Source organism: Chlorocebus sabaeus, chromosome 2 (genome assembly GCF_047675955.1).
Source record: "Chlorocebus sabaeus isolate Y175 chromosome 2, mChlSab1.0.hap1, whole genome shotgun sequence".
NCBI lineage: Eukaryota > Metazoa > Chordata > Mammalia > Primates > Cercopithecidae > Chlorocebus > Chlorocebus sabaeus.
In genome coordinates this window covers 73138556-73163766 of record NC_132905.1, presented here as the reverse complement: position 1 = coordinate 73163766, position 25211 = coordinate 73138556, and the positions used below count along the sequence as shown (strand labels likewise).

Here is a 25211-nt window from a genome sequence, read left to right as displayed (position 1 = left end):
CTGTTGTTGAATTTTAAGAGTTCATTGTATATTTTGGATGCCAGTCCTTCATCTGATATGTGTTTTGCAGATTTTCTTCCAGTCTGTGGCTGTCTTTGCCTTCTCCTAATATTTATCTTATTTAACCTCAAAATCACAATCCAATTATTTTTAAGTACCAATGACATCCAGGTTTACAGTTTTTAAAAACGTTGACAAATCCTAATGCTCCATTCTTATTTACCATTGACTCCTTTTGTGGTTGGTTGCATTTGAAGAATGAATCAAGTCATCAAGCCCAACACGGGCTCAACCTCAAACCTCACATTCTTAACCAGGATCATCGCTGCTATCATCTGAGAGTCAGCTTGTGGCCTGTCCAAGTTGGCTGGATCTGGCTGAGCTGATTGGAGCGGCCGACATTTTTGCTGACTGGAGTCATGCTATCTTTGCCAGTTTGCTGGAATAGACACAGACACCGATTGGGTCACGCTGAAGACATTCCTGTCTTGTGAAGCAAGTCTGTTTGTATTTTAAGTTTGCCAGGACTAATGAATTAAAACATTTGGACTCTCCACAACTTGCTGTTTATCAATGCCTCTGACAGGAGGAGGGTTTTCTTTTGCTCTTGCTTTTTCTAGAAACATGACAACATCCTGGCTGTTAGAGAGGCAAGGAAAGGAGAGAGGGGTTGTGGAGGGAAGCAGAAGGGAAGGGAAGGGAGGTCCCGTGGGACGCTGGGGTCTAGGGCAGAGCAGGTAGCAGCGTGCTGCCCTGACAGCTGTCTCCACTCCTCAGATTGTCAGTGGCTGCTATGCAGCAGGTGCAGCCTGGTCTCTCACTGAGTCTCTACTCCACAAAGGCAACGACTGGCCAAGGCAGTGGCTGGCTCTGGGTTACACAAGTGCAGACACTCAACTAAGTGAGGTAAGCCAACAGGTGTGAAAACTGAACTAAATGCTCGGATCACCAGCAACTTAACCAAAGCTCTGTTACAGCTTGTAGCCGAGAGAAGGAACCTGTGGTTCATTTCCCCAGACGGTGTGATGAAAAGGCAAGTTGGTGTAGGGGTTCTTGTGGTCAATGTTGTGTGGAACTCAAAGTCTACTCAGTCTTGCCACCATCCTTTCACAGGTAGACAGATGTTCTCCATTGAGCAGACGGGAGGGACTCTAATTAGCTGTGTTTATTAATTCCATTTCCTGTAGCTGGAAACCATACCAGAGGACTATTTACAAAATCCTTGAGGTAAATTTCTACCTCTTGTGCTTGATTTCTTGGTGCGGGAAAGTGTTGGGAGATTTAGCCTAAAGAGGAATACAACTTTCCATCCTTAGATGTTATGCTAAAGTGATTCGGTGATTGTACAACGCATAACAGTAAAACTTTTCTTTTTAGCTAAAATGTTTAGGGAATTTTAATGGTTTCTTCTGCTGAATTTGAGATAATCCATGCCATTCCCTAAGTGGCTAACAAAATGCTTGATTCTAAGCAGATAAGACTGGACAGAAGAGTGGCAGAGTTAAGATAAAACAAATCCTGAATCAAATAACAGATATTTTATATTACCCTTTTTAAAAATTAGATGTTTCATGTTACTATTTCTTTCTAACTTAGAATTACATGATAAACAGTGGAGAGCTTTTTGGTGCATTGCTACTTGTAGTGCTAAATAAATGGGTCAAATTGTGATTCTAACTAGATGATAAACAGTTGCTGGTTTTTCTCCAAAGCTATACTAGGGTTTTAATATACGCCTGATCTTTTTTCATATGCTGGGTAAGATGATTCCATATGTATGTATGTCTAAATATACATGTATATATATATGCATTGGCTTTGGCTCTATAAATACTTTTAAAAACAAAATTCAGTGTTCTGGACACTATTTTTAGATAGAGGAAAGTTATGGGAAAAAGTCAGAAACCATGCTGTGAGAAAATGTCCTGCTAAGCATTTCCCAGAATCTCTTTAAGGATGGCTAAAGAGATTATTTATACTTTGCCATTTTTAGAGATATTTCCCTTAAAATATCATTCAGGTTTTTTGGTTTACTGTCTACATGAGAAGGAAAGTAGAAGGTTTAGGGGAGGCAGGACTAAAAATAGAAAAGTTAAATATATGTTTTTAAATAACAGAGATATCATGTATTTATAACTATCTTTTCCTAGTTCCCTGTAGACATCAAATTATCAAATATCTTGGTTAAAATATATTTGGGCTAAATTCTCTGATTATAATCAGAAATATTCATGTGTTTTTGCCTATTCCATTTTATCTGCAGGATGTTTTTTTCCCTTCATTCTACCTTAATTAATTAATTAAATAATGATTTGATAGATGGAGTAGAATATCTATAGGATATTTTTGAGTCTTGTCTTTTGCTTTTATAGATTAAGATGTGCAACCTTAGAAATGTTTGATAGACTTACAGGTAATCAGATATTTAAAGCGCATGATATTCGTAATATAACAGATATTTTAAAGTGGCTTTTGGTATTCTTTATTTACTTATTTATTTTTTTTAGACAAGTCTCACTCTGTCACCCAGGCAGGAGTGCAGTGGTGTGATCTTGGTTAACTGCAACCTCTGCCTGCCGGGTTCAACCGATTTTCTTGCTTCAACCTCCCAAGTAGCTGGGATTACAGGTGCCTGCCACCACGCCCCACTAATTTTTATATTTTTAGTAGAGATGGGGTTTCCTCATGTTGGCCAAGTGGGTCTTGAACTCCTGACCTCAAGTGATCCTCCTGCCTCGGCCTCCCAAAGTGTTGGGATTACAGGCGTGAGACACCACACCCAGCGACTTTTGGTATTTTTTAAATGAACTCATTCTTTACCACTCTCAGATTAATAATTCAGATTTAATCTGGGCTTTTGAACATGAAAAGCTAGTCTAATTTGAAGCCATCTGATACCTTATTAAGACTATATCTCTTTTTATCCTCCTCAGTTGAAAGTAAAATACTTTATATGACCTTAATGGGGCAGGATTGAACTGGTCAGTGTGAAAGGATTCTGAGCAAGTAAGACAGGTAGAGATATTTCCAATATTTCATTCATTCTAGATGTATATTGCAAAAGCAATTTTTTCTTGAGCCAAGAAAAAAAAAAAGATTTAAATGGGGCAGGCAAATATTTTTGACGTAGAAAAAGAAAGCTCAAAACTAGGAGTATCTTTAGAATCAGCAGATAATGCTTACTAAGCTTAATAACTTCGCCTGTAATTTCCAAGGACCTCTGAGTATTTAGGGGGATGATGCTGGATAAAGTGACAATGTCTCTCTCTTGCTGTCACAGCTGGAAGACCCAGGAGAAGGCAGAGGCTCAGGTGCCCACATGATCAGCACAGCCAGGGTACCTGCCGACAAGCCTGTACGCATCGCCTTTAGCCTCAATGACGCCTCAGGTATACTCTGCTCTGGAAGAAGCTTTATCTCCCTCGTACCCCGCCTTTCCAAAATCTTTTCCAATACCACGCCTCTGTGGGAAATTTAAAGTTGCATGCTCGCATGACCTGATGATGGGGAATGTGATATTTCATCATGCGTCGTTAGATGGTGGCTTCCAGAAATGCCTCTAGTGATGCTTTCCTCCATCTTGAATCCTTGGGTCATTTAAACTCATTTTTTTTTCTCCTCCCTCCTCATGCTAGCTTTCTTTTAGAATAAAATTCATTGAGCTATAACAATTTCTAACAATAGCAAAGAGTGTTATTGTTAAAACTGCATGAGGAAACATTTATTAGGAGCTGGCAGTTGGTTAGGTAATATGAAAATATCACTGTTCCATTTCCAGCAACATTTGCTGAAGCCTAAGTTTGAAATGCTGGTTTCTCACTGGTGCTCCCACACTTCTGGCTAAATCAACAGACTTCAGCAGGAATGATGAATGGGACAGGTGAGGAGGAGCCTCTCTAAATAGTAAGGTCTGAGGTGAAACTGCCATACTTAGAGCCCTTCGTCATGACTCCCCTCAGTGACCTCTTAACACACATATTGAATTGCACCACTTTTGAACAAAGGACCTCATGTGGCGGGAGGTCACAGTGCTCAGGAAAGGAAGGCTTGGCTCTCTTCCACTGGCGCCCACCATTGCTCTCAGCATAATGTCATCTGCTAAAATCACATGCTTAAACAACATTACCATTTAAACTTTGGGGACTCTGTCTCTCTCTCTGTTCCTATAACGCCCATGTAGGGATGATGCTTTAAAAAGTAATGATTGGCCGAGCACGGTGGCTAACGACTGTAATCCCAGCACTTTGGGAGGCCAAGGCAGGAGGATCCCTGGAACCCAGGAGTTTTGAGACCAGCCTGGGCAACACAGGGAGACCTCATTTCTATTTAAAAAAAGTAATAATTGAAAAGGGACAGGATCACTCCAAAATAATGCAAAGTAAGGAGCTCTGTGAAATCTGATGTCACACAACCATTGCAGGCTTGGGGTTACTATGCCAGGCGACACATTTAACCTGGTGTTTCCTAGACTGTTAGCCTCCAATGGAGATGTATTCCATAGTAGGAAGAGGTGAAGGCTTGACTCTTCATAGAAATCTATTTTTCTAAACGTCTTTCCATGATCTGCCATTATACTGTGTCCTCACTCAGGGTCACTCTGAAAGACAGTGGTAAGAAGAAATCCAACAGGCAAATCAATCCACCCCAACATAGAAATGACAATTGCCATTAACTATACTTCTCTGTCATAATAAGCATTCACCTATATTATCTCTCATCCTTAAAACAACCATGCTGCCGGGCACAGTGGCTCACGCCTATAATCCCAGCACTTTGGGAGGTCGAGACAGGTGGATCACGAGGTCAGGAGATCAAGACCATCCTGGCTAACATGGTGAAACCCTGTCTCTACTAAAACTACAAAAAAAATTAGCTGGGCATGGTGGCGGGCACCTGTAGTCCCAGCTACTTGGGAAGCTGAGGCAGGAGAATGGTGTGAACCCGGGAGGTGGAGCTTGCAGTGAGTGGAGATCATGCCACTGTACTCCAGCCTGGGTGACAGAGCAGGACTCCGTCTCAAAAACAAACAAACAAACAAAAAAAAAAACAAAAAAAAAACCATGCCACATAGGCATTAGTATTAGTATTCCTTATGTACAGAGACAGAGATTGCCGCCCAGAGACCACACTGTAAGTAATGGAGTTATGTTCTGAACTCAGGGCCCTAGGCTTGAAGTCTGAACTTTCTGTTTTTCCATGCTGCTTCTCCAAAAGGAAAAATGAAAGCCCTTTCTGTTTTTATGCATTTCATAAACGCAAGATTTCAAGGAATAGTCCGTGCTTTTCATGGCATCTTGAGTGGCTAGCTCTCAAGACACACACATGCAAACCCAAAATCCAGAGGGAAAGAAAATGTATAATTTCCTTTCTTTTTCGGTCACGCTGCATGTGAGCAGAACAAGCCCTGTTACAATCAACAGCCTCACAAAGAAAATTTCAGTATATAAAGCTTATTTATCTCAAGCAGTATTATTACATTATAATTTTGGACCAAATGTACTGTTCCCTTGTCAACATTGTAACAAAATTTAATTTATTTACAGAAAAGAGCCATGGAGAGGTGAAATCTCCATCTTTGGTTTGCCTGAATAACCTCTATCTTGAAGTACAAGATGTACAACTTGCAATTAATTTGTCACCATTGTTGGAACTCTCTTGGTCTCTGACTAGGAGCTCGCAGATGTTTTTCATCCATCAATTTATATTGGTTTGTTCCAGTCTCTTTCTTTTCTCTTTCAAATGACTCCAGAATGCCCACTTTCAAAATTCATGGTTTTTAATAGGTAGCCTCCAAAAGGGATAATAATTTATTTTAAATAATTCCTACCCTCAAGCCCCACCAAAAGATGCTTATGAAAAAAACTCCCCAAATTAAGTATTTTAATCTTATGGTCAGTGTGTCCCCATATCTCTAGAAAGGGCACCTACCTGGAGAACCTAGGGCAGGAGCTGAGGTTCAGTGTTTCTCAACCTTACCTGATTAAAATCATCGCCTGAGAGCACTCATTGAAAACACATGTTCTAAGGCCCCACTCCTATATATTCTGACTCAGGAGACCCATTATTGTTGTAAGAAGGAAAAGAAAACCCCCTCCTATGTTGTATGCATGTCACAAATGCAAGATTTCAAAGAATAGTCAGGGCCAAGGACTCTGTATTCTTGCACATACATGCGGCTCTGAGTGCCCGAAAAGATGCTTTGCAGATATTTGGGACACTCCCTTTGAATTCTTGAATAAGGAACATGTGGAGTGTCACACAGGAAAACACTTGCCATCAAGCGAGCTGTGCATGCCTTTTGAATTCCAGTGCATGTGGCCTGCAGACCACACATTTAGGGGGAAACAAAGGAAAACCCCCTAGACTTTCATAGTAAATGAGGGCACTAGGTGGACTTTTTGGGAGTAATTCTATTTTGTTGGATTTATTGTTGATGAATAAGCAGAGTCCATGAGAAAAGGAGACATCTTTGCTTGTGAATATTGACACGTTCATTTCTTTCTTTTCTTTTCTTTTTTTTTTTTTTTTTTGAGAGAAAGTCTCTTTCTGTTGCCCAGGCTGGCGTGCAGTGGTGTGATACTGGCTCACTGTGACCTCCGCCTCCCTGAGGCAATTCTCCTGCCTCAGCCTCACGAGTAGCTGGGATTACACGCACCCGCCACCACGCCTGCCTAATTTTTGTGTTTTTAGTAGAGACGGGGTTTCACCACATTGGCCAGGCTGGTCTCGAACTCCTGACCTCAGTCGATCTGCCCGCCTCAGCCTCCCAAAGTGCTGGGATTATAGGCATGAGCCACTGCGCCCGGCCCGACATGTTGATTTCTGATAAGCCTAGTCTAGTGCTCATTTCATCTGGTCATTTCAGGACTATATATTCCTGAGATGATTTAGTGTAGAGGTTAAGGACATAGGCTTTACAGCCAGAGAGGCATGATTTCTAGACCTACCTCCAACACTATTTGTATGATCATTCCACCTTGCTGAAATTCAGTTTCCTATAAGATGCGAATAGTAGTATTAATTCACAGGGTTGTAATAAGAAGCCAATGATACCTTATAAGTAAGGTATTTAGCAGAGTGCTTGATACACATTAAGCATTCAACTTATCGCTGAAATTATAACTGACTGTGGAGTATCAAGGGAAATGTATACCACTGAGCAGTTGTGTCTCACCTACATATCACACTTCTACTTGACGTCAAGGTAGATTTTATAGCATTATTGACTGGCAGTTATTTGGGGACTAGTTATGCAGTTAGTAGATTGTTCATATCCTATTTTTCCTCTGGTTAATTAGCTGAATTTATTTGGTTTCAGTGTTTCCAGCACTCTTCCAAAGGTGAGTGGGATGTGCAAAAGAGAACAGCATGACCTCCCATGGACTTTGGAAGGCAGAGGTATTTGGAGAAAAGTCTGTGTCACCCAGAGCAGTCAGTAATAGCTTCTTGGAAGAGGTGATAGTCAAACTGGGCTTGAGGGCAGGTAGAGTATAGAGGAGCAGTACAGGACGGATGCCATTCCTGGGTACTAGATACAAAAAGGGGGCTACATATCTTGTAACCAGTTTTCTTTCTTTTCCCTCTAAACAGAAAGCAGGAGCAAAACTGAAGAGTCAGGAAGAACATGGTGTGTTCAAAAAAGACTAAAACTAGTCGTTTGGAGGAGAGGTCTGAACTGTGGAAGAGTAACATGTCTACGTGCCCTGCTTGAGCCGGGCATTGTTTTAGATACTTACATAGGGTACCTGTTTAAATAGCAATAGACTAGGGTTACCAAGTCAATCTTCAAAGTTCAGCAAAAGGGTTGGACTTGATCAAAAGCAATGAAATGTCAAAAGTCCTTAGAAAAGGGAATAATATGATGAAAATGGTAAAAGTTTGGTGGAATAGTCTGGAATGTGGAGAGATGGGAGAATGGAAGAGGCTTTTTATAATAGTACCAAGTGATGAGAGCCTGCATTAGATAATGTAATGGAATGACTGAATTCAGAGTCCATTTTGAAAGAAGGGTTGAAAGGACTTGGTGACAGACTGGCCCTGGTAGATGAGGACTTGGTCATTGTTCAGTGATAGCAGAATGAGCCATAAGACTTTGAATAGAACATGGACCTCCAGGGGTCCTTAAATAAAGGAAGCAAGGTTTTGGAGCACGAATATATATATTTTATATCTATATGGCTAGTCAAGTGTATATATATAATATGTGTGTATATATATATAACTTTTTAAAGTAATACTTAGCTAATGGTAATTTCCAGAGGCAGTGATGCCTGTCTTTAATGAGCTAATGATATTAATGATAATCAGTATTATTTCTAAACTGGGAACTTCAAAGAGTTAAAACTTCCTAAACTGGAAACTTCATGGAATTAATTTTCTTAACAGAAAAAAGTGCAGAAGAAAAGTATGAATCCTACCTCTTGGGTTATTCAAGAATCACTGGCCCTTCCCCAGCAAGAGGGAATTTAGAGTTGGACAGACATTAGGATTTCATGTTAATTATTTGAGACTTTTCTTCATCTTCAGCTAAGCTAAAATCTGTCATGCTCCTTGTAAATTTAGACCTTGGCTTTGGAATTCTCTCTGTCTTTTGCATTTTTTAGAGCAGTTTTTTATTTTATTTAGAAAGAGTCAAGAATACTAGTTTCAGCTCAAACTGGTAGCTTTCAATATTTTGTTTTTAAAATTCTTTCTGGCCAGGCACAGTGGCTCATGCCTATAATCCCAACACTTTGGGAAGCTGAGCCAGGAGGATCACTTGAGGCCAGGCAAGACCAGCCTGGGCAACATAATGGGACCTATCTCTGTAAAAAAATAAAAAAATAAGCCGGGCATGGTGGTGCATGTCTGCAGTCCCAACTACAGGGGCACTTGCTTGAGTCTGGGGGATTGAGGCTGCAATGAGCCATGATTCCACCACTGCACTCCAGCCTGGGTGACAGAGCAAGACCCTATTTCAAAAACAATTCTTTCAGGCTATTAGAAATTTTTTATATCTGGATATGAATTAATTGTATGACATTTAGTTGTTTTTGTTTTTGAGACGGAGTCTCGCTCTGTCACCCAGGCTGGAGTGCAGTGGTGTGATCTTGGCTCACTGCAACCTTCACCTCCTGGGTTCAAGCCACTCTCCTGCCTCAGCCTCCTGAGTAGTTGGGATTACAGGTGCCCGCTACCACGCCCAGCTAATTTTTGTATTTTTAATAGAGATGGGGTTTCCCCATGTTGGCCAGTCTGGTCTCAAACTCCTGACCTCAGGTGACCGCCCGTCTTGGCCTCCCAAAGTGCTGGGCTTACAGGCGTGAGCCACGGCGCCCAGGCCCCCTCTCTGGCTTTTTTTTTTTTTCATATTCACAGGGAACTCTATAGGAAGTCAAGGGGTAAAGTTTCCACTAGGATTTTAGACACCAGGAACCAGGAATTTGCAGGAAACCGAGGCTCAGACAGTCATTATGAACTCTCTCGAATCACCTTCTGTCCCAACATGAGCTTACATTTAAAGCTGTCTCAGCATGCAGTGACAACATTCAGTCAAAAGTGCCTTAAGGGCAGGGTGGAAGGTGGGTGTCTTCTATATTTACATTTCTGATGGCGCGCAGAGTTGAGAACTGTAGTAGAAACGTAATTATCAAACACTTATGAAATCAGTAATGCACTATCTGTAACCACTTGGGGTTCATTATCCTGGTGTCTGATGAAAAGTCTGAGATCCTATGGGATTTATTGGTTGGAATGTGTTACTTAAAGTTGTGAAGAAAGGCCAGAAAAGAGGTGAATGTTTACTGAATACTTAGGAGTAGTGCTTTTACTGGCATCTTCTCATCAATTTAATGTTGGCTGCAGCCCCACAGGAAGGTGCTATTCCACTCATTTTCACAGAAGTGGAAATAAATGTTTGCTAAGTGAGATGAAGTGACTTGCTTCAAATCATGTAATTAATAAATAGAAGGAGGGTTCAAAGCCAGGTCCTCAGGACTGTAACTTAATTGCCCATTTAGAGGCAGAGTTCATGTTATGAGAGAAAGCTCAAAGCTTCCTGACAACAAATAGCTTCCCAAGGTCCATGGGGTTGATGGAGGAAGGTTACTTCTGGTATGTTGTGGTAGGAGAGAAGAAAAAAAGGGGTAAATTTTATTTGGTGGTGTGCTGAAGGATAAATATACTTCCAGTAGGCACTTGTTTGTTTGCTTATTTATTTCTTTATTTAGGCACGGTCTCACTTTGTTGCCCAGGCTGGAGTGCAGTGGTGCAGTCTTGGCTCACTGCAGCCTCAACCTCCTGGTCTCAAGCTATCCCCCCACTTCAGCCTCCCAAGTAGCTAGGACTATAGGCATGCACCACGATACCCAGTTTCTTGTTTATTTTTTGTCGAGACAGCATCTCACCACGTTGCTCAGGCTAGGCTTGGACTCCTGAGTTCAAGCAATCCACTCATGTCCGCCTCCCAAAGTACTGCGATTACAGGCATAAGCCACTGAACCTGGCCCCGATAAGCTCTTCTTGAGGCAGGTGCTTTTCAGACAGTGAGTATGTTATAACCTAAGCCGTCAAAATAGTCTAACAACAGGATAAATCAATGACATTCACAAAATGATAGCTACAATAATTGTGAATAGGTGTTTCCAAGAAACATAAAATTTGTCCTTGGCTGGGCGCGGTGGCTCACGCTTGTAATCCCAGCACTTTGGGAGGCGGAGGTGGGGGGATCACGAGGTCAGGAGATGGAGACCATCCTGGCTAACATGGTGAAACCCTGTATCTACTAAAAATACAAAAAATTAGCTGGGCATGGTGGCAGGTGCCTGTAGTCCCAGCTACTTGGGAGGCTGAGGCAGGAGGATCGCTTGAACCTGGGAGGCGGAGGTTGCAGGGAGCCGAGATCGCATCACTGCACTCCAGCCTGGGTGACAGAGAGACTCTGTCTCAAAAAAAAAAAAAAAAAAAAAAAAAAAAACCAAAAAGAAATTGTCCTTAACTAAATCAAGTCTCTTTTTGCTGAGCAAAACCAGTCTACTGATGCATGGTCTTATTAGTCTGACAATTTTAGGTACTGGTTAAGATACCATCATGTTTATTAACTTATAAATAACTGAAAATCTGCTTTGCCATACCAAATCTCTACCTTTATCCATATCTGCGTTAATATTCACATTCATCTCTGTAGCTATACTTGTAATTTTATGGGTCCTGAAAATCCGATGTATATTAAAGAATTCACATCTCTAGCATTTAATAAGCAGGAAGCAAAGTTTTAAAAAGCTTTTGATGTGTCTTAAAACTATGTGATACTCTAACAAGGACTTAGGTATCTAGAAATTAAATTTTTTGGATATATTAGGAATGTGCATTGGTTACCTTTTGTCACATATTTTATTCCTAAAAATAAAATATTAATTTACATTTAGATTTAAAATGACAGTACTCAAAGACCTTTCATACATAAATTTTTTTTTTTTTTACAGTCTTTCATATGAAAAGTGTTTGTAAGTAAATTCTTTTTTTTTGAGACAAGGTCTTACTCTGTCACTCAGGCCCGAGTGTAGTAGCATGACCTCTGCTCACTGCATCCTTCACCTCCCATTCTCAAGCAATCGTCCTGCCTCAGCCTCCCAAGTAGCTGGGACTTCAGGTGTGTGCCACCACGCCTGGCTAATTGTTTTGTATTTTTTATAGAGATGGGGTTTTGCCGTGTTACCTAGGCTGGTCTCAAACTCTTGAACTGGAGCAATCCTCTCACCTCAGCCTCCCAAAGTGCTGGAATTACAGGCATGAGCCACTGTGCCTAGACAGGAGATCCTTAAATTCACATTTAAATGAAGAGAGTAAATCCACAAGACCTGAGGTTATAGCTGCATCAGGGATATCTCCCTTAAGTGGTAGAGGGAGAACTCAGTAATTAGAGTCAGTGACCTTAACCCTGTGTGTTGCTTTTATATTATTCAGATGATGAAGAATAATAATTTCCCATCTCCTGCCACTACTCACATATCTACACACACAGCTGCCCTGTCTCCACATTACCCCTTTGGTCAGGTTGATGGTGAAAAAGAATGAAAAGTGAACTTAATTATATTAAGCATTCATTATTATTACTGGTTATTTTCTGGGTGCTGAGCTTTAGGATAGTGATTGACATACACATTCCTTTATCAATAGCAAGTTTCAGAGACAGGTAATACCCTTGCCATTTTGTAGAGCAGGAAACTGAGTCTCAAGAAGATTATGCCAATTGTTTACATTCACCAATTAAAAAGTGGCCAAACTGAGATTCAAATTCAAGTCTGTGTCCTACTGAACATTGTACTGACCTGCTGTGTTCTTAGTGGTTAGGAGCCTTCGTAGGCAAACAGTTCCCAGGAAAGTTTCTGTATGAGCCTCAGCACTTAAGCCACTACCCAGATTCACCTGCCTTGTAAGTGTCAGTTTGTCCCTGGTGACCTGCAGGACAATTTACAGAACACCAGCACTCAGAGGTCATACTGCAGGTAGAATTGACTTCATAATTTACAGGGCATGGTGCAAAATGAAAATGCAGCGTTCCTCATTCAAAAATTATTAAGAAATTCAAGACACTCTAGCAGAGTATTACATTAAGCGTGGGGCCCATCTGGAGGGAGGGCTCTGTGTGATCACATAGGTCCAGTGCCCATGAAGCCAGCTGTAACTGCAAGAAATGTCAACAAATTCAGTGGATCCTGGGCAAGGCTTCCCCTTGTGTTCTGCTTGGGGAGTGCAGTGGGCTTAGGAATGTCCTCTGGGCATGGCTTCCCCTCTCCTGAGGTCTTCTCCATGTGGCAACCTAAACACTTTTTAACAAGGATTTAGGGCTTCTCAACTTACACCCCAGTTATGTCTACGATGGTGAGCACAGTGGGAAGGAGAGATGATTGATTGCAAAACACAGTGAAGATGTTGTTTAGAACAGTGTTCTCAAAACCCAGTCTGGCTTTGATGAAGTTTTCACCCCTCTGATATAAAGAAAGAAAGAAGGGTATGACAGTGAGGTGTTTTGGGTATATGTTTATTTTTATCTGTAAAGCTAAATTTATCTAATATAATGGCCACTCCTTTACTCTATGATTGCCTTATGATTTTGGTGTTGAAATGTTGTCTCTGTCATAAAGGGATACTAATGATATTCGGTGGTCATTTTTGAATCATCTTCACTAGCCAAAGAAATAGTTGGATGCTCTTAAGACATAATTCCCAATATTTCAGGGATTTTTTTTTTTTTTTACATGGAGTCTAGCTCTGTTGCCCAGGCTGGAGTGCGGGGGCTTGATCTTGGCTCACTGTAACCTCCGGTTCTCACTGCAGCGTCCTGGGTTCAAGTGATTCTCCTGTCTCAGCCTCCCAAGTAGCTGGGACTACAGGCACACACCACCATGCCAGGCTAATTTTTGTATTTTTAGTGGAGATGGGCTTTCACTGTGTTGGCCAGGCTGGTCTCGAACTCCTGACCTGAAGTGATCCTCCTGCCTGGGCCTCTCAAAGTGCTAGGATTACAAGTATGAGTCACTGTGCCCGGCCAGAATATTTTAGGGAAAATTTTACTGGCTCATGAAATACAAGTCTGAGAACCTATGAACTAGCAAGTGCGGAAGAGCGGGGTGGGATGGTGGAAAGAGCCCAGGGCTGGGGGACACCCCTTAATCTTACATGGCCACGAATCACGGAGTCTTGGGTCGCTTCTTTCCCTTTTTGGGGTCCTTGTCTTTAGCTCTACTCTGAGGGGGCTGGACCAGATGGTTGCCTAGTCCTTTCCAGTTTCAATATTCTCTGCTAACTGATTGCTAGCTCTCATTGCTAAATAACAGGGAGGATTTGGATTACAGACCCAATGTGTCCTATTTGTTCAAGTTATGGAGAAACACAGAGAAGACAATTGAAGGGAATCTACAAACAAAAGAATCCTGAAACCAACGCAACAGCTGCTCAATAGATGTTGAAAAGAGCCCATCGTCAAATGTACCATGGTACATCACAACGGTTGGGCGGTCCATAGGAAAGTTCTATCTTAAGGACATTGGCTTCGTCACATTGTATTTGCCAAACAAGCAGTGAACATCTGTTTATATAAAAAATTTTCCTCTTCTCTCCTTTATATTTCATCCTTTAAAAACTTTCTTAGGATACATTTTGCTTGGTCTAGTAAGTCTACAGTGCCATTTTGAAGAGGAAGCCTTCAAATTACTTCCTTAATGCATTAAAAATATGATAAAGTGATTTGCCCATTTTGCATAAGTCTCAGCCCCAGTCTTGCACAATAAATATTTGGTAAATAGATTTTAATAAAAATGTACTTGTGCTGTGATTTTGTCCCATTATAAACATATCTAGCAACTATTTTCTTTTGAAAAAAGCTAAATTTGCTGGAGGGTCTCTTGTACAGCTACTGTACAGTCTACTTTATGCTTCTGGAATTGTCAAAACAAACTTAACTGCTGTCAGGAACTCCGATCCGGTATCACTGTCAAAATGTTTTACAACGATTCGGCCAAATGTTTTTGGAACAGCTGTGCTACTAGTCAGCCTGAGTCATTTTCCTTCTTTCCTTTTGGCCCAATCCAGTGATTCATCATCCTGCTTTTAGAATATTTGCCTATTTTTAAAACCAGTCAAAGAAGGCAGCCACTGTTTAAAAGTAAACACACCACACATCAACTTGGGGCAGCTTTGTAAGCAGCTTCGCAAGCCCTGAAATTTCTGGCTGCTAGGGATGCCAGCTAAACCAGATGGCATCAAACAGTGAAATACAGGCCTGGCTTTCAGACTTGGTAGGCTTCGTACATCTGTCTTTGGTCTTCTTGTTTCCGCTGCTATTTCCTGCTTGGGTTAATCCAGCTTGATCCATTCTTTGACAAAAGTCTTACTTTTTATTTTGCTCGACTCTCTAAAACATCCATTGTATGTTGATTTCTATGTTAATCAATTAGACTTTTATTTCAACTCAAGGAGTCCAATTTGAAGCTACTTTATTTATCTGTAAAATTATCAGTATGGTCACATATGTTTGACTGGACATGGTGTGACTATAAATAAGGATGTAGATTTCCACAGTGGGCCTCATTAATTCTGTTGATACCAGGTGTTTGCTATTTACATTACTGTAGTAAAGTAAATGAAGAATTTTTTTTTTTTTTAATAATTAATTAAGCAGGAAGGAGTGTGACTTCACAGGGGGCAAGGCGGATTAAGTCTCAGGAAGCCTTGAGGTTCATTCCTGGCTGTCTTCTAGAATTCTAGAATGTCTTAGCTGCTCTCATACTTTACAGAAGTGGTTTCTCTTTCCAACAAGTGCCTGCTTGTCTATGATTATTAGGGTTGGGATGCACAAGTATAGTATGTTCCCATTTACCTTTGCCAAATCATTCTGGCCTTGGACCCAGTGAGCTAAAATGATTGTGATGTCTAGGTTATTAAACTTGTACTGCAGTGGATGTAAATGCAGTTAAGACCAAAATCAGTTTCACAAAGCATAGGTTTTATAATGAAGCCTACCTCTAAAGGGTCAGTGGTGACAAGTGCATTATTTCTGCCTTTTGTCCAATTCTTTGCAAATGTTGGGGTGGATTTAACAAGGCACAGTAATGGGCAGAATTTGTCACTTCTAGTCTAAGTAGAGCATTCAAAGGGCCTGGGGACTGAATCTCAATTCCTCTGAAGACTGTCTTCTAACCTGCAGCAAGGGGCTTGGGAAATTTCTCAGTTTCTACTTGTTCTGTGAGCTAAAGTTAAGTGATATCACTGAATCTGAGGACAGCCATTGTCTAGCATAGGTGCAGATACAAAACAGATTCAAATGTGGTGATGCACTGTCATTATTTTAAACTACTTTTAAATGGAAGTATTGTTATACGACTCTTGACTAAAATATACCAGAGACTATTAAGTGATATGAGCCTTGAGGGCTTTGGTCAAAATGAATACCATGCTTGTTTAAATTATCTTTCTGGTGATTATCTTCAATGCTTTCAATGCCTTAGATGCCAGAAATGCCTTGTGTACTACATTTTATTCTGGACTGTACTATCAGCGCATTGGGAGAGGATACTTGTTTCTATGTTGTGTGTGGCCCATACCACTCCCTCTAGTTCAAAAAGAACATCAACCAGTTTTTAATCAAGAAATTTGGTGATGACTATGAAAACATAAAAACTATTATCTTTTCTTGCTTTATTATAATTTAAAATAGCTTTGGTTTTTAAATTATTTTTTCACCTTATATTTTGTATACATACCGTATATGTACTGTATATGTAGATGTATGTATACTGTATATGTGTATGTACACTGTATATGTATATATGCATATGTACTATATATGTATATGTACTGTATATGTATGTGTACTATATGTATAAGTGTACTGTATATGTAGTATATGCACTGTATCTGTACTGTATATGTATCTGCACTGTATATGTGTACTGTGTGTATTTACTGTATAGGTATATGTACTGTACTGCACATATGTATGTGTACTATATATGTATATGTACTGCATATGTATCTGTACTGTATCTGTGTGTACTGTGTATATCTTACTGTATCTGTACTGTATACATGTGTACTGTATGTGTATCTGTACTGTATCTCTATTATATGTATGTGTATGTGTACTGCATGTGTATCTGTACTATACCTGTACTGTACATATGTGTACTATAGATGTATCTGTACTGTCTCTATTATATATGTATGTGTACTGTATGTGTATATGTATGTGTACTGTGTATGTATATATCTGTACTGTATCTGTATGTGTACTATATATATCTAACTGTGTATTGTATATATGTGTACTGCATATGTATCTGTACTGTATCTCTATTTGTGTGTGTATATGTGTACTATATCTGTATTGTATATGTGTACTATATCTGTATTATATATGTGTACTGTATATGTATCTGTATTGTACCTGTACTGTATGTATATGTGTACTCTGTATGTATCTGTACTGTATCTATTATATATGCATGTGTATGTGTATCTGTATTGTATGTGTATGTGTACTGTATATGTATCTATTGTACCTGTACTATATGTATATGTGTACTGTATATATACTGGGGTAGGGATTGGAAATGAGTGGCCAATGAACCCTTAGAGCTGGAGAGTACCTGGAGATACCAGAGGTTCTGCTTTCTAGCACCAAGGCTGGGTCAGCACTATGTTCTTGAAGAGATTTGGGGGTGACTTGGATATTCTGACCTATATTTTGTTCAGATTTCCTCAAATGCTTCTTAGAACTTCATCTTCCGATCCAGCAACAGCTGCTTATTGCCAACCAGTCAACGTAAGCATGAGTTAGGAGGTCTTTTGGGACTCTCTGGGCTCTGGCACTCTCTAACAAAGCTGTGAATTCTGCCGCAGGGTAGGAGTGCTGCCTGGTGTATTGGAAAGAAACGCCCCATTTGGGTTGCTGCCTGTTTCTCACTGTAACCCAGAACGAGTTTCTGGTTAACTGCCTGTTAGTGTGGTTTGTGGTAGGAGCAGACAGCAATACTGTCACAGCTTGTGGCACTTGGAGTCATTCAGAGCAGAACGAACGCCTCTACTTTTCACTAACATGTTCTCCTGTCCCATTAAAGTCCTTCTGGCCACCTCATTAGCACCTTATTAAAGCATTTTGTTTCATATCATATTTTTTGGTTTTGGCCAATGTAAGAGTATTGAAAGACAAGCAGTCCTTCTTAATTGGAGAGCTACCAGCCTGGACATTTGAGGATTCTGATATTTGCTTGAAAAATTTTGTTCGGGCCAACTAAGCTCTCCATGCATCTGTGTGTACAGAAAACGAGCAAAATTGTCCTTTACATTCTGTCTGTCCCCAACTGAAGCGATGAAAATGACTGAAACAGTGTACACTAATGGTCTAACTATGGGGGAGTCCAAGGACGGTCCCAACAGGGCACCTCTCCTACAAGCAAGAGCTCCATAGTGAAGAATCATTTCATGTTCTTGTTTTAGATGATACACCCCCTGAAGACTCCATTCCTTTGGAATTTCCAGAATTAGACCAGCAGCTACAGGTAAGGATTTTTCTAAAGTCTCTCTTCTTTCCTCCTTAGTGTCAAAGTATAGCGAGCTGGGCAGAGTGTGGCCTGACTAGGGGAGACTCACTTGGACACAGAATGTGGGGCTTTGAAGTCATCAAGGATTACATTTCTAGAGCTCCAAAGTCAGGCTGAAGCCCTCGTGGAATGCCCCGTCTGGTTATCTGGCTATGGCACCAGGACATCAAGTGCTTATAGTGTAAATTGCCTCCTATTTTTAAGGAGTTCTGGAGCCTGGGAAAAGGATTGGTCCCTGCTCTACTTTGGTATGGCTGTCTCTATGCCATTGCAGTTTTGGCTGTGTTTGGGGTTAGTGGTTTAGTGATAAACTCCGCAGAGAAAACTTACCATGTTTGCCAAGACTTTGGAATAACCTTCCTTTCTCCATTCCCTGCCCCTTCCCCAGTTCTCTGACAACTTTTAATGGAATATAATTATTTTAACTTAAACCTTCTGAAACTTGACTTGTTGGACCCATGAAAAATTATTTTGTATATGTAGTTTCTGAGTGATCTGTCAAAAGATATTTTAATACACCAGAATTATTTGAAAGGAGCTCATTTATCACATTTTAATTTTCTTTAGATTATCCATGGTGATTCCAGACAAAAATGGCTTTCGGAAGAGGTTCTGTCTAAAATACCTGGATACTGGCCTTGGGCCAGCCATTGGCTTGAATACTTAACTTTGTAGTCACATTTAGACAAGTCCAGTAGGGGTCTTGAATCCTGTACACAGACATTTCTTGATCGCCACTTTTTTCTCCTAAATATTGATTTTTGAAAGCCTTTAGAAGGGATTTGTAACCTCCAGTTCCCAACAGGCCCTGACATACCCTATTATCTTATACACAGCAGCTTTTCCCATTTGTGGGTGTGCCTTGTGTCCTAAGGTCATTTGAGTTTGGGATTCTTATTCCTGGACAGCCCTCAACAGAGGTGGAAGAAGAACCGAGAATGAGCCCTTCCACAAGCCAAGATAGTGTTCCCTTTTGTTTGCTTCTGTTGTTACCTCAGTACACAGGCACTGTGTTAAAAACCTGGGTCAGGTTTGAAAAGCTGGTGTTCTACTGCCAGGGTGGTCTCTAAAAACCAACTGAGGGCGACTCAGGTGTGACCTGGCCGCTGGGAGGAGTCCTCATTCTCACCTTTGTAGCAGTCCTGGGTATTGTCTCAGCTTTCCAACAGAAAGCTGCTCAACAGAGCAGTATAGCTATGTAGGTATTACTGAAAATAGTATAGGAGGTCGGAGGGTTACGCTGATCACTACACAGCTGTCAAAAGAGCTCTGTCATCCCTAAAATCTCCTCTCTAGCTATCAGCCATCATGTCTCCTTTTTCTCTGTCCTCTATGCAGGGTTCTCAACCCAGCTCTCCTGGCTTCTAATATCTAACTATAGTCTCTCCCTCCCCTGCCCCCACCAATATCTCTTCTTTTCAGCATGAAGAAGAACAATTCAGACCTCCCTCTGCCTTTCCTTTGAGACAGAGTCTCCCTCTGTCACCTAGGCTGGAGTACAGTGGGGTGATCTCAGCTCACGGCAAACTCCATCTCTTGGGTTCAAGCAATTCTCCCATCTCAGCCTCCCTAGTAGCTGGAATTACAGGCGTGTGCCACCACACCTGGCTAATTTTTGTATTTTTAGTAGAGATGGGATTTTGCCATGTTGGCCAGACTGGTCTCAAACTCCTGACCTCAAGCAATCCGCCCGCCTCAGCCTCCCAAAGTGCTGGGATTGCAGGCGTGAGCCACCGCGCCTGGCCTGCATTTTCTTCTGATGTGCTTACATTGCAAATGATGGTTCTTGCTTAGGTTCTGTTCTTACACAGGGGCTGTCTATGTGCTGCTGGTGATGTAATTGGGATTGCCATTGAAAGTAATGCCATTGGCCAGGTGCCGTGCGTCACGCCTGTAATCCCAGCACTTTGGGAGGCTGAGGCAGGCGGATAAGACCAACCTGGTCAATATGGTGAAACCCCATCTCTACTAAAAATACAAAAAGTAGCCAGGTGTGGTGGCACGCGCCTATAGTCACAGCTACTAGGGAGGCTGAGGCAGGAGAATCACTTGAAACTGGGAGGCGGAGGTTGCAGTGAGCTGAAGGTTGCTGTGAGCCAAGATTGTACCACTGCACTCCAGCCTGGGCAACAGAGCAAGACTCCGTCTCAAAAAAATAAAAAAGAAAGTAATGGCAAAAACTACAACTTCTTTTGCACCAACCTAACAGCTATTTTTTCCCCTAGTCACATTTTTTCCTCTTTATTCTATGATCACATCATTTTATTATCATGGAAATTAGGTGAAAATAAGGAGTAAACATGTTTTGAAAATAAAACACTAAAAGCATATTCAGGTTCTTGTTCTCTCCTCAAATTATAGATCATTAATTCTACTTTTTTGTGTTGGAACAAAATTTTTTCCTTTGGGAACTTTAATGGTCTTCTCTGGCTCATGGATCATTCTCCACAAGACTCACAGTAGCCCTGGCAATTATCCAGATAATTTTTTCTGTTAAAGCATTGCCAGGTCCATTTGAATTTTATAGCTTTAATTCCACTTGACATATATGAGAAATTAAGTCTATTTAATTATTTTACTCCAATGAAACTATTTCATCTTCATTGATCTTTAATGAATTAGGCAGTTGAGAGGGTAGTTTCTGGCTCAGGGTTTTGATTTTTCTCCCCTTAAAGTATGATAGTGCTTTATCTCTTTGTGAATGGAGAGAGCGTTACCAGCAGTACAACTAAACACATTTCAGTAAGTGCTTGTTTGTTGAGTGAAGGATAGGAGTGAGTGTTACAAACATTTACCAGTTGTCAAGGCATTTGGGTAGGGTTGCCTCTGTCTAGAGCTGTTGCCTGTTATCTTTATTCTGTACTCCAGGGCGTGAGTGACTAAAGAGCAAGACGGTGATGGTTGGGAGGAGAAATCTAACAGAAAATGACATCTGAAAGCAAATGTTTATTTCTGTGCTTAGCATAAGCATATACATTTAAGCCTTCTGTAGCAGGAAGTCTCTGTATTGAAAGCAATGCAAATGCTTCATGTACAAAAAGAACAATCTATTACACAGAGCGGGCCACCTTTACAGTCAGTCTCGTGTGCTTTCATCACACAGTAATGGCTCTTGGAATTTTGTCGACTATCATCATCTACTATGGAAGAGTAAAAGTTGGATTACAGAGGCATATGAAGTGCTTTGTGGTTGCAACTATTTGCTTAAGAATGAACTGAGTCTTCATGACCTCTATCAGAGATTTAAACATTTTCTTGGTGGAAAATAAATGATGCCAGGTATTGCCAGCCCCATTCTCTGCAAAACCTCAGATTTAAATCCCACCAAAGCACACTGAGTACCTATTAGGCAAGGGATGTTTCCCTACATATGATCTCATTTGATCCTTACGTTAATCAGTAAGCTAACTATTATGTCTCTGCTTTACAGATGAGAAACTTGAGGCCAAATTTTGGTCTAAATACATTTACTATTCCCTTTTTTCCCTCACGCTTTTTAAGGAACATACAGGCTGCTTAAATTACTTTGATAGGTGGAAACTTTTTTTGTTTGTTTGTTTCTGTTTTGCAAGGTTGCCATAATGTTGTTATAGAATAACCTTGTAAAATCTGTTCTGACTTTCTGATATCCATTACACATGCGTTGCTAGTTTATAAAATGCTGCTATAAAATAGCTATTTGGTAGATACTCGATCACTAATTTGACCCCCAGCATTTTTCTGTTGTTTTGCCAAGAATGTGGACATGTTTGAGCATGTAATTCGCAGTGCTGCTATTTTCACAGAAGCCAAAAAAAGCCTTGTGCAAGAATAGCAGTGACAAACATTTCTCTTGATGTCTCTATTAATGCAAAATATTGAGCAAGAGACTGCAGGAGAAGGTAGGTGTTAAAATGAACATCTCTTTATAATGTTCATTTGTGGGCCTTGGGCCTCCATCCAGGGGTAGGTGGAAGGTCAATTCTATTTGTGCAGATTCCTTTCTTGGGACTAGATTTCTAAATTTCCCATGGCCATCAGGGGCAGTATTTGAGTAGAGCTAGTGTAGATGATATAGTCAGAAGAAAGGAGGCCCAATTCTATGTCCATTTCTAAGAATGAATGAAAAATCACTATTCTCTTTCGTTTTTATTTTTTGAGACAAAGTCTTGCTCTGTCACCTAGGCTGGAGTGCAGTGGCATGATCATGGCTCACTGCAGCCTTGACTTCCCTGAGCTCAGGTGATCTTTCCACCCTAACCTCCTGAGTAGCTGGGACCACAGGTGCATGCCACCACACCTGGCTAATTTTTGTATTTTTCATAGAGATAGGGTTTTGCCATGTTGCCCAGATTGGTCTCAAACTCCTGGGCTCAAGGGATCTACCCACCTCAGGCTCCCAAAGTGCTGAGATTACAGATGTGAACCAACGCACCTAGCCATTACTTTTCTTCAGGTCTCAGCTTCTTTCTGTCTGACCTGTCTCTCTCTGTTCTAAAAGATGGTGGAATCCTTTCATGGTCCCAGGGTTTGGGTCAAGACCAAGCCTGTCTTACTGCTTAAGCGTGTTATGTTTTTGGAACCATGATTTGACTTACACATGATCCAAAACTATGCCACAACGTGGTCTTAACTGCATTGAAATGAGAAATATGTTCTATTGTCAGGTAGAGGACATGATGACTAGTAGATTGTAATTAAAAACATCCTAATGAGAATGACAATGACCAAAGCATGGGCATTAGCATTGGGTTGGCCTGGATTTGGATCTCAGCTAAATTTGTGATTTCTGGCTTGTTATTTACTCTCTTGAAAGCTCACTTCTCAACTGCAAAGTGGAGATAATGATATCAATCTCACATTGTTGTGGGAATTAAATATGGTAATGAGTAGATCTAGCACAGACCTTGACAAAATCATTGCTCAATTAATGTAAATTTCATTCTCTGGTGAAATTATTTATTGAATGAAATACTTAAGAATAAGTAATTTATTTTTATTCATGTAAAATGAAATAAAAGCATCTCCTTGGGATTTTAAGTTAGGGATAGAAGTTCTGATACCTCTTCTTTTCATTAAGCCAAGGTGCTTTGAAAACAATAAGACTTTTTTTAACCAAATTGAGCAATAGCTTCAATCCCTCCTTAAAGTCCTCCTATCTAATCTGACAGTGACAGGTGTCTCTGTGGTACACACTGAACTAACAGAGTCTGATAAGTTCAGAAACTGATGTCACCTCCACAAATAAACAATTTCGTAGCTTCAGTTGTGTACCATAATATCCTGTTATCCGAGCAGCCTCTCCGGAAACTTCTTTTAGGTTTTGCATCAATATATCGCTTGACATCTGGGAAATGAAAATGATAGAAAATGAAGAAGTCTAGCCTTCCAGGATTCTGCTATACTGGTCTTTAACGTCCATCTGGAAATGTGGTTAGGATGTATTCTCATAGAAAGCATCCGACATAGCTGACATTTTCTGTCATACACACATTGAAAAGTATCTTATACTGCAATTTTTCTTTGACTGCTGTGTCTACACAGAAAACATATATAGATACGTTGGAGCTTTTCAATAATGCTTTTAATTTTTTTGTTTGTTTGTTTTGAGAAGCTCAGTTGTCATTTGGGTACGGCTTGTTCAAAAAGTTTGCTACTCTTGTGTTCTTTCTCCTTTTGATATTATGTCAACAGAAATGATGTAAATATTCTTTACTCCAATGTAACATGATATGTAAGTTCTGTAGTATAATTGATAGTGCTTAACTTGTACTGTAATGTAGATACTATATAAATGTCAGTTCTTAAAATATTTAAAGTTCTAAGATAATAGAGTTCTTAAATATCGAAATCAGCATGGACTGTGTTTTTCCTCTCAGTTTTAACAAACGATGCTTGTTAATTGTAAGACATTACAATGTAATGTAAATTTAAATCAGACACCCCCATCTTTCCCCAAAGTAGGTAACCCTGAGAATCAAGGAATAAATACAAAGACTGTTCAGTGAGTGTAGAATGTTTAGCTTCCTAAATATGTCTCCTGTGTGGGAAGCTGGGATAGGAAAATTAAATTCTTACATTTTTGAAGAGGATGGGGCCAGTAGCATTCGCAGAAGCCAAGTAGAAAACGGAAACGCCTGAGCCGGCTTTGCTCCTAGCCCAGGGTGGCTTGGCTGCGTCCTTCCCCATGGGGCCTGTTCCAGGGAGTGGAATCCACTTCGGGAGAAGCTTGCTGTGAACCCGCGGCTCAGGCAGAGAGCAGAATAGCACCTTGTGGCTCAAGCCGGCATTCTTGGAACGGGACCCTGCGGTTTCTCTCTTACTTCATCTTGTTAAATCGGTCCTGATAATTGGGGCGGATACCAGAGATAGTAGCAGCTCCTTCACACTGCACTGCCATGAAATATTAAGCCCTTGCGAGTTCCGTCCTCAGGCGGCAGCGGGAGGAGGCGGAGATGGAGGAAAAGGGGGTGAGGAGGAAGTATCTCCTTCTGGGCTGTGACCTCACCCTAGCCCCAATCTGTGTCTTGGAAACGTGTGTTTCAAAGTTGGCTTGAGGCACTGTTAGGAGAATGTCTTAATTTCACCTCCTTAGAACTGGCTGTGGTGTTTAGTAAACCAGATACGATGGCAGTGAGTGCATCTGAAAAGCTGCTGCTGTGACCACACAGAATTTGTGCTCTAGTACATCAGTAGTATCTTTTTCTTCAACTTGTCAACTGAACTATTTTTGGATTCCTTTTCTTTGAAGTGCAATATTTCATTCTTTAAGCAGGAAGGTGGGCTAAGTGTATCCAAAATGGGAGGATGTAGCATCATTATGGAGAGAATAACAAGGGAATTTTTTTCCTCCAGATCTGAAAAAAAATTATTTAACAACATTAAGAGTTTATTTATCGTACATCCGTTCCCAGCATGGGCTTATAGCTATGAAAATCTCTCTGAAAAGAACAGTCAAAATCAAGCAATGAGAACTGAAATAGTGTCACTTTTATTCCAAGAAGTTAATAGATGTTTTTTCATCTAGTTACCCACAGGTATTCTTTTAAGTTATTTTTCAGTTTTTAATTTGAGCATGTGTTACATAAACCCACGTACAGTCAATTAATTCATGAGTGCCAGTGTTTTACATGTCATGTTACTTAAGCGTAC

General features: G+C 40.5%; 1 protein-coding gene across 2 annotated transcripts in view; it reads left to right on the top strand.

The window, feature by feature from the left end:
• The first annotated feature begins 625 nt into the window (after window positions 1–625).
• Window positions 626–25211, top strand: part of MAP3K7CL (MAP3K7 C-terminal like) — a 44189-nt gene continuing 19603 nt past the window's right edge. Inside the window, exons 1-3 of one of the 2 annotated variants that reach the window (XM_007965644.3) lie at window positions 626–906; window positions 3281–3389; window positions 17977–18038. In XM_007965644.3, the coding sequence (XP_007963835.1) occupies window positions 3320–3389; window positions 17977–18038 (132 nt within the window). In that variant the 5' untranslated portion in view covers window positions 626–906; window positions 3281–3319. Of the gene's footprint in view, window positions 907–3280; window positions 3390–14644; window positions 14778–17976; window positions 18039–25211 lie in introns of those variants that run through there. The other variant, XM_007965654.3, reaches the window with a different exon arrangement.